General features: G+C 31.5%; 1 protein-coding gene across 1 annotated transcript in view; it reads left to right on the forward strand.

Annotated features, from left to right (window-relative positions):
• LOC106103934 (interleukin enhancer-binding factor 2 homolog) overlaps positions 1 to 1,280 on the forward strand; it is a 10,096-nt gene extending 8,816 nt beyond the window's left edge. Inside the window, exons 8-9 of the mRNA XM_013283851.1 lie at positions 113 to 282; positions 1,183 to 1,280. Of these exons, the coding sequence (XP_013139305.1) occupies positions 113 to 282; positions 1,183 to 1,217 (205 nt within the window). The 3' untranslated portion in view covers positions 1,218 to 1,280. The remainder of the gene's footprint in view (positions 1 to 112; positions 283 to 1,182) is intronic.
• The last annotated feature ends 8,797 nt before the right edge of the window (positions 1,281 to 10,077 follow it).

Here is a 10,077-nt window from a genome sequence, read left to right on the forward strand (position 1 = left end):
TCCACAACATACCTCTCTGTACATTTCTACATCGACAACATATCTCACTGTACATTGAGGTCTCAAACAGCTGCTTCTTGTATCGGTTGATTTAATTTGACATATCTCCCAGGTTGCTCCGCGTGGTGGGTCGCGGAGGTCACCGCTATGTACTCGGTCTGCAGCCATTCGAAGGTGGCAAGGACATCTCCACAGAGATCACTGTGTGGGACGGTGTGGTGGTGTCCCCACTCGCACCAGCGTACCAGGAGACACCTGAGCCAATGGAGACTGATGATAAGGGTAACTGATCTTGACATCTGTTGCTCGCGACTTTGTCCATAAATTAGTAAATCTAACTAATATTATAAATGTGAAAGTTTAGATGGATGTTTGTTAGAGTTTGTAGCCTAAACGACTGAACGGATTTCGGTGAAATTTGGTACAGATGTAGAGGAAGAACACATAGGCTACTCACTTTTGTTTTTTTTTTAATTACACCCGGACGGAGTCGCGGGAAACAGCTAGTGTTAAATAATATAGTCTATGTTACTCATAAATAAATTACCTTTCTAACAGTGAAAGAATTTTTAAAATCGCACTAGTATTTTTAAAGTCATTTCAATAATAAATCTATATCTATACTAATGTTAGAAAGAGGAAAGATTTGTATTTTTGGATTTTCGGACCAAACGGCTGAATGGATTTCGATGAAATTTGGTTATGTAGAGGAAAGTCTGGAAGAACACATAGGCTATTTGCTTTTGTTTACTTTTCGCGCACGGAGTCGCGTGCGAAAGCTAAATGTGGAACACCGAGAATTTCCCCGACTGTACATTTGCATACTTTGTCTATTCCTTTTGTTATGTAAAATGTCGGAAATCACAGAATATTTTTTTTTATAATTCTTTTAACATGGTTTACTTTAAAGTTTTGTGAGAAAGGGTCAAAAAATGTAAATCAACTAGCTTTCTCCCGCGACTCCGTCCGTGTGGAATTAAAAAAAAAAACAAAAACGAGTAGCCTATGTGTTCTTCCAGACTATTCTCTACATCTATGCCAAATTTAATCGAGATCCGTTCAACTAAGGCTACAAACTCTAACAAACATCCATCTAAACTTTCACATTTATGATATTAGTATGATAGCAAATAATGAAGTCAATGTTGCCATACTTACACTAAAAATTTTTTTTCTTTCCAGAGGATGATTTGACCCAGGACGGTGTGGCCGCTTGACAGGAGGATAATTACTGACAACAATAAACTATATTTGACTAATAAATGATCTTGACTTAATTATTTGCTTGGTTTTATTTTTACCTATATCTCTTTTTATCGGATGTTAAGATGAAGGAAAAGATTTATGAAAACAAACTAAAAAGATATAGTAGAACAGTGAGGGGGTTTGATTCCTAGTTATGTAGGGCTGGCTTGGCTATTGGCGTGTTTTGATGTACCGATAACGAAGTTTATTGCTCAAATAAGACATAAAAATACTAAGTATATACGATAGTCTTTACGCGAATTAAAATATTTGAAGTGTAAAGGGATCATGCTTGGATATTAGAAGCACAGAATAGAAATAAAACACATTTAAATTTAAACTTTTAATAAAAACTCCACCTAAATTACAATATAAACGCCAAAAGGTTTACGATTTACATAAAAAATTAGACTGAGTTGTTAGTTTAGTTACGAATTTCTTTTTTCTAGATAATATATCGTGTCCCGGGTACAGGCTGCATTGTTTCGTAGCGACGGACAACTTTTCTAGTTTATGCGGTTTTAAACGCTGCGTCCCTTGGATTGTTGTTAAAAATTGTGAGGAATGAGACATAACCGAGGTTACTCCTAATGATCCACTATTACTGCATTGCCTTCTATTTTCATGATAACTAGAACAAAACGTGCCGTGTATATCTATATGTTGAATGAGATTTAACAAGCCACATTTTTTATATCGTTCCTCAGTTGATTCTTTCTGTTTGCAAAATTTTTCTCTACACCGCAAAAGTGTATCCCCATGATCAGTTTCAGGCATGATCATGAAGTGTTTTTTCTTTTTTTTATTTATATCAGCGCATTCAACACGTGTTAATTTTATAATTTTGTTAATTTTCACGGCAAATTTAATGTTTTTATTTACATGTCAATTTCGTAAATGTCAAAAGTATTTGACATGTTCTTTTCTTTTTTAAAAATAAAGATATGAAAGTCGTTTTTTGACAAAGTTTAGAAGATAATTGACCAAATAGTTTAAAGCGTGATTTTTTTTTATTTTACAATCTCAATCAAAAACTAGCTTTCGCCCGCATAAAAATAAAAAACTATAGTAAGTAGCCTATGTGTTCTTCCAGACTATCTACATCTATGCCATGTTTCATCAAGATCCGTTCAGCACTTTAGGCTACAAATTCCAAAAAACATCCATCTAACCTTTCGCATTTTAGATTATTGACGTATAGTCAAATCAGCACTTTATTTTCAACATGGAAAATGGAAAGCATATATTAACTTGTTGAATGAAGATGATTAATAATCTCCAGACGTTTTTCTACCTTTAGCAGTCAAGGAAAAGGATCAAATGAAATAAAACACATAATTACAAAGTAAGTTTTTTATATCTCGAAAGTAGTAACAATAATTTACTTTTCGCTTACTGACAAAAAAATAATATTAATATATTAAAATTAATATTAAAAAGGCTATGGCTTATTCGAATTATTAATATTGCCCGAAATACTGTGGTAATCTCGAATTTTATCTATATACCCAAATGTTAAACCGGAAAATGTCAATTAATAACAAAATAAAAAGTACATGACAGAAACATAGCTTACTAAAACAAGGGATAAAAAAAGGAAAAGTATAAGACATTTTTATACATTCTTAAACAAATTATTCACATATTTTAAACAAAAAATATAAAGTTTGACAGAAGCGCGCAATTTTCGCGCTCATTACGTTCAGAAACTTCTTGACTTAATTTGATTTAACGAGTAAAATTAAAATTATCAATCGTTGTTTTTCTCTTTATACATTTTAAATATAATCAGCGAGACTAGGGATTCGTGAAATTTAAACTGTTGAAAATATCTTGTTCTTTGGTTTACCGTAAGGGATTCAGAAATGGCGGAATAAAAACAGGTTCGGGATTCCTATAAAGAAATACGATTCAAAAGTTTCTCATAAATTAAGTAGGCACATGTACTTAACTTTAAAATACACAAATACTGTACATGAAAAAATATTTTATTTTTCCCCTATATCTACATGTCAGTCGCCTTGTTCCTAATTAGCTGACTAAATTTCACATTTCATCGTTTATTTTTTGTTGTTATTAATAACTGTACAAAATATACATCTCGAACTGCAATGCACTTGAACAAAGTCATTGTTTACTCTGTATCGAGCCTGATTTAAAAACAAAACTTGCAATAGTAAAACGTCAATGTCAAAATGACGTCAAATCCGGTAATTATCGGTAAAAACCAAATCCTAACTGTTAACACAATATTCCTTAAATTATATTTTACCTAATATTGTAAATTTTTCATAATACGAATAAAAATTAGGGCATTTTTTGTTCATGTCGGCATACACTGACATTTGTGTAAAATAATTTCTTTCTAAATATTTATATTTACTTAATTATAATGTAAACTCTTGAGGGGTCCTTTGTCTTGTTTTGATTTAAAAAAAAATAGGCGTAACCTTTTCTTAGGTTATGTCTAATCTACGAACACTTTAGGCCAAACGTAACTTACATAAATCGCAGTTCAGATCTCATTTCAGATCAAATGGGAACGGGTTTAAAAAGCACCTTAATTTTCGTTATCTACATTCATAAGCTTATTAAGGTCAATTTTATTACAATTTAAGGTATTTTTTTTTTGTTTAAATATATCAGGGCTTTGATCTAGTATCTTCTAATCGTATTTAGAACCTCCTTTAGGTTGGGTATTTTCTTCCTTGTATATGCAAGCTTATATTATAATTTTGAATGTAAAAAACAGTCAAATAATGCTCTGAATACCAGTAGCCAATCACATTTATCAATTCCATTCAAATATACATTAATTATGATCAATAAAAGTTAAACATTTTGGATAAGGCCCGCCAAATACACAAATTTCTCACTTTCATTTACTAACATACCGCTTACGTGTTTTAAAAGTAAAAAGCCTTCTCGAAAATTCGATCAATTTCACTTTTGGCACTAATATTTTATACGTTCTTTTTTTTCGATCTACTCAATTTTCCCGCCAATTATGACATCTAATTTCGATACAGATAAAATAATTGGAAATTGAAAATCACGATAAAGGTTTTAAAATAAAATCAAGTCAGCTAAAACATTTGAACACACACCAGCTTCGTAAAAAAAAACTATTATATATCTTTGACACGTTGTCAATTTGATAGTACTCTATGATCACGTGACATTTGTATACAGACTAAATATCTATTGGACAAGTGCTTGTAAAGTGATTTAAAAAGATAAATTCATTTTAAACGTGATATTTACTTGTGTCGGACGTATTGTGTAAGAGAAAAATGTTTACGTTGAGCTACTTATTTGACATATAAAAAGTACGTTCCGTTTTGACCTTCGCAAAACGATGAGCATATTCTGTCCAGCATTAGGGTTGTCGACCTAGTTTCTTCTACCACAGTTTATATAAAGACTGTTCGAGATGACTAGGTCTAATCGTAATGGCTAGACGCAAGGCTAGTCCTAGACGAGTGCAGCGTAGAGCTGTGCTGTGGTAGTGTGCAGGTTTGCGACGGCGGGGGTAGGCGGGCGTTAGCCGCCAATCTCTCTTGCTCCTCTAATTGAGCTGCGAACTCTTCATCCAGAGCCTGGAAATATTTTAAACATAAAAAAAAATGTCTATGGTTGTATTGTTCAAGTTGCCATATATAAAATGATTTCTACTAAATCGGGAACTTACTATGGATAAAATGACAAAAGGATTGTTTTAGTGAGATTTTTTTTTATCTTAAAGTTTAAAACACATGAGGGTTCAATCTCTGTGTAACTTCTTTAACTAGTTTGTCTTTTTATTCTGTGAACCATTAAACTCTCATTTCCAACACATTTTGACTTTCATACATGGGAATGTGATGTAATTGGTCGATTTCTTTTCGACATATCAACAGCGAGTGCTTTAAATATTTACAAGTTATGATACATTTAAATAGCTTATTATAGTATCAAATAAGAATGTGCAAATCGAGACATATGACGTCATAGTCGACTACAAACGATTGCTCAGTAAAACATACATGGATTAAAACAAGATTTTTGTTACAATATTTTAACAAACAATTATATATTTCGGTGATCTTTTTTAAGAAAAACTATACAATAATTAATGTTGAATAATAATTTTGTTAAAAACCCGATCAAATTGAGATCTTTGAAGATCAATATATATAACGCAAGTATGTTTTCAATAATTTTTATTTCATTAATTGTAATATTCAATTTATTTCCAACAAACCAGGCATAGACTTGCACATTCTTATTCAAAACGTATACAGCCTTAAAATAAACGCGGTATAAAGTTCAACTTAGGAATAAACTGAGTGTAAGCAAACATTAGTACAAATTTGCTTATAATTTTAAACAATACAATTGTAACTAGCGATATAAATTTAAACACACCACTAGAGATCCCGCCACAAATGCGCGCGAATATCCCATCCTTCTAATGACATTGACAGCTGTCAGCTAGGGACGTGCCTTATGCCGATAATCTAGTGTTGCGCTAATTCCACTACACGGTACTATTTTTATACTTAATACTGTTTATTCCTAAGTTTAACTTTATACCGCGTTTATTTGTAAGGCTGATAGAGTATAAATAGTAGGCAGGCGTGTAAACATACCATATCCGTGGAGCCACGTTCCTTTTCCATCCAAGTTAGGTCGCATCTTAAAGCTGCATGTTAGTACCGTCAGCCAAAATTAACATGTTGCTTAGACTATAGACAATTGACAACTACTTGACTAATAACCGGTTATAACTGCTTCACTCATTTATTTATAACCGATATAAGTTTTATAATTCATGTGAAGTAAATAAATTCACATCAAGGTCAAATTAAATCTTACTTATATAAATGGTAGTTTGTATGGATGTTAAAAATCTCCAAAACGGCTTAATGGAATTGACGAAATTTGGCACAGATATAACATATTATAGAAGACATAATAGGTACAAAAATTTAATTCGGTACAGACGAAATCGCGGGCAAAATCTACATAATCTAAAAACAATACTTGCAATTATCAACTATTTTTATGTTTCAAACTAAAAAAATGGTTACTAAATGTAGGTACTTGCAAAAAGGGTAGGTCACAGCAACATGGTAATGCAGGCGACAAAGCTCATGCAATACAAACATGCTCTCCCACTCGCAACACAGAGACATATAGTCATCTCTTTCACACATGAAGAGATAGCAACATCTTTGTGTTTAGTGGAAACGATTAAATTTACCTCATTTTTTTTTAATTTTTATATACATAGTAGTTAACTTTTTTTTATAAGATGTATTTTATTATAACTCCATTAATTTGACTTACCTTCAGTTGTCTTAAGTAATCTTTTTTATTTTGAATTTTGATTAACTAATTTATTGAAATATAATCAAAATTATCAGGAATTTTGGTACGACTTAGTTATTTAGTGAATATTTTTGCCAATTTTATTGATAAGTTAATTCAAAGCCTCGTCCACCACCAAATGCTATTAAAAACCAATTATATCTTAACACTTTATTTACATACAATTATATATTTTGAAAATTGAAAATATCTATAGCAATAAAGGCTTTATTATTATATATATTTTGAAATAAATGATTACAATTTTTAATAATTTACATACTTCTTGAATAAAGGAAATATTGAATTAGATTTGTTAAAAACTAGCTATTGCTCGTGACTATCCCCGCAAGATAAAAACTTTTTTGGTCAGGAAAAGATTTATATTTTTGTATATTGAAGTAGCTCAAAAACTACTGCGTTATCAGTAACATAGGCTAAATTTTTTAAATTCACGCAGGCCAAATCCCGAGCAACAGTTAGTTAGTAATATATTACAGACACAAAATCTTTCCTTTATTCGTAAATTAAAAAACAATCGCCATTAAAACAATGCGAATCCTAACAAAATACAGATTAAATATCATAACTATAGATATGAAATATAAATGGTAACATTGTTAAAAACAAACCATTCAACATGCATACGATTTGCTTCGGGTTTAATCATACTAATATTATAAATGTGAAAGTTTAGATGGCTGGATGTTTGTTAGAGTTTGTAGACTAAACGGCTGGACGGATCTCAATGAAGTTTGGTATAGATGTAGAGGAAAGTCTGGAAACACATAGGCTTATGTTTTTTTTTAATTCCACGCGGACAGAATGGCGGGCGAAAACTAGTATATTATAAATGCAAGTTTGGATGGATGGATGTTACTACGTGTCTACAAAAAGGCTCAACATAAGAACGCATATACTATTTACTAATTTTTTTTAATTCCGTGCGGACGAAGTTACGGGGATCAGCTAGTCTATTTATATATTAAAAAAACAATGTTGGTAAGATTGTATACATTCTTAAATCACGAGTTAGATTGTAATTAAACTAAAAAATATTCTGAGAACGAAAAAAGTTTGTTCCCTAATTTGTTTAAAAACACTATGAAATAACCAATCGGAATAATACTAAATGCAAATAAAATTTTACATCAACTAAAAAACAGATTAATCGATTTTTATATAAATTATGTTTTAACTAGTTTTCGCCCGCGACTCCGTCCGCGTGGAATTTAAAAAACCGAAAGTGAGTAGCCTATGTGTTCTTCCAGACTATCCTCTACGTCTATGCCAAATTTCATCGAGATCCATTCAGCCGTTTAGGCTACAAACTCTAACATCCATCCATCCATCTAAACTTTCGCATTTATAATATTAGTGTAATTATATAAATAATGTTTTAATTAACTGAATAAACAAAGCAGTTATATAAGACTTCTAGTTTCTAAATGATTTTTTTTTGGCAAATCTAGACAATATAACATACGAAGGCTGTAACAATTGTATTACAACGCGTGTGAAATAACATGACAGCATTGTCAAACAATGATATCTACCAACGAGGGACACACAATATAAAGACACCTATATAGTAGGGTTGTAACGGAACTCCGCTTCCGCATCCGCAACTGCGGAAATTCTGCAAGAAATGATAACTCCGCATCCGCTTCCGCTTTCGTTATTTCTTATGTGGAACTCCACACTCCTCCGTTATAACAATAACGGAGGTTATGGACGTCTTCAACGCGAGTGGGGCAATTAGGTATTGTTTATGCCTGCGCGGGCATGATCTGTCAACTAACTATAATTGTTATACATTACATTTGCATAATAAACTGTATCTTGTATGTACCAATCTGTATTTTGAAATAACGTAGTTGGAGTTTTTATTTCTTTAATAAATCGCAATTAATAATTTATTATTGACCACCGCTTCTGCAGAGGTGAAGCCGTTCGTATCCGCAACCGCATCCGCTTCCGTTAAAATGGCCTTCGTAACAACCTTACTATATAGACATACAAGGATCAGGCGGTTGGCAATTTAGTAAATAAAGCCATCTTGAAAGCGTCATATTATGACCAATAAGGGAAACTGCACGAGGGATTATCGACATTTCCAAATTGAATTTCGAAAAAAATAACATTCGTTTTGTTTTCAATATTGGGGAATTACGAAAGGTGGGAATTTCTTGCTTAGTGGCAACTTCAATAACTAATAGGCACCAGAATTAAAAAAAAAAAAAAAAACAGTCAATACAATGTCAAACAAGACACGACTGAACTGAAAACCAGCTCCGCATAGTTTAGGTCATGAAGTCCACGCTAAGTTTGTAGCTCGTTCTTGTCAATCTAATTTTTTTTACTTAGCTCATAAGAAACTTTTTTGTTACAATAAATATCTTTATTTATTTATTAAAAAAATGCTATAATATAGGTCTATAGAATGAGAAGTCATAATTTAGTTTGACTTATGCCCACGAGGTCAAATCTGTACACAATCCCCCTTCATAAGTCCTAAGGGTCCACGTAAATGTTAAACATCTGCAATAACTTACATGAAGCTGCAGAGAAATAGGACATCCCCTTCCGTGTTCATTTACTTCCCTAAAGTGTCGCCTTTTTTATTTGAGACATCGTCATTAACCAAGGTGTCATGTTATCGCACACGTGTAATACAAACATTATAAATAACAATAGATTTATAACACTATTAATAAAATATGTAAACAGTTAACATTTTTTTCATATATTTCGTTACCTACACATTTTTAAGTAAATATATTTCGTTATAATATCGTATGTTTTAAAATAAAAAAAAAATCACGTGATGTCTACAAAACGACTTATTTAAAAAGTGCCAGAATAAAATTATATTAACGTTAAAAAAACTTAACTTGATATATTTAACAAAAATGGCAAATAACTAGGTCTTATATAGTGACCTAATAATTGTGACAAGAAATAATCAAATACGCCAATCGTTTGTTCAAATATTGGACAAAAATTTGGCCAACAGTTAAAACATTTGTTCAAATATGTAAAAGAAAAGAATGATTTGTTATTCAACAGTTTGTCCAACATTTGATCAAATATTGGACAAATTAAAACTAATTTTCATTCTGTGATTACGAAATATTTAGGCCGTGAGAGACAAACACACAACTAGAGGTGCGAGAGAGATGGAAGATTGTCTTAACTTATCTTTTTATTATAGAATCTACGCGAATAACTGGAAATTTATTTTTTTAAAGATAAAAATTCCTATAAATCTTACAAAAATATGTAAAATTTTGGCCGGCACAATGGAAGGAAAATTTGACTTTGGGAAGGCATCTTTGGCAAAGCAATGATTTTTAAGGAAGCCGATTTAATATTTATATTGTCTTAATTTATAAAAAAAAAACAAAATGATTGCTAACAAATTAAATCTGACAGCTGTCAGAATTATTGATAGCTGTCAAATGTCAATTTACGAACGAA

Source organism: Papilio polytes, unplaced genomic scaffold (genome assembly GCF_000836215.1).
Source record: "Papilio polytes unplaced genomic scaffold, Ppol_1.0 DF823693.1, whole genome shotgun sequence".
Taxonomy (NCBI): domain Eukaryota; kingdom Metazoa; phylum Arthropoda; class Insecta; order Lepidoptera; family Papilionidae; genus Papilio; species Papilio polytes.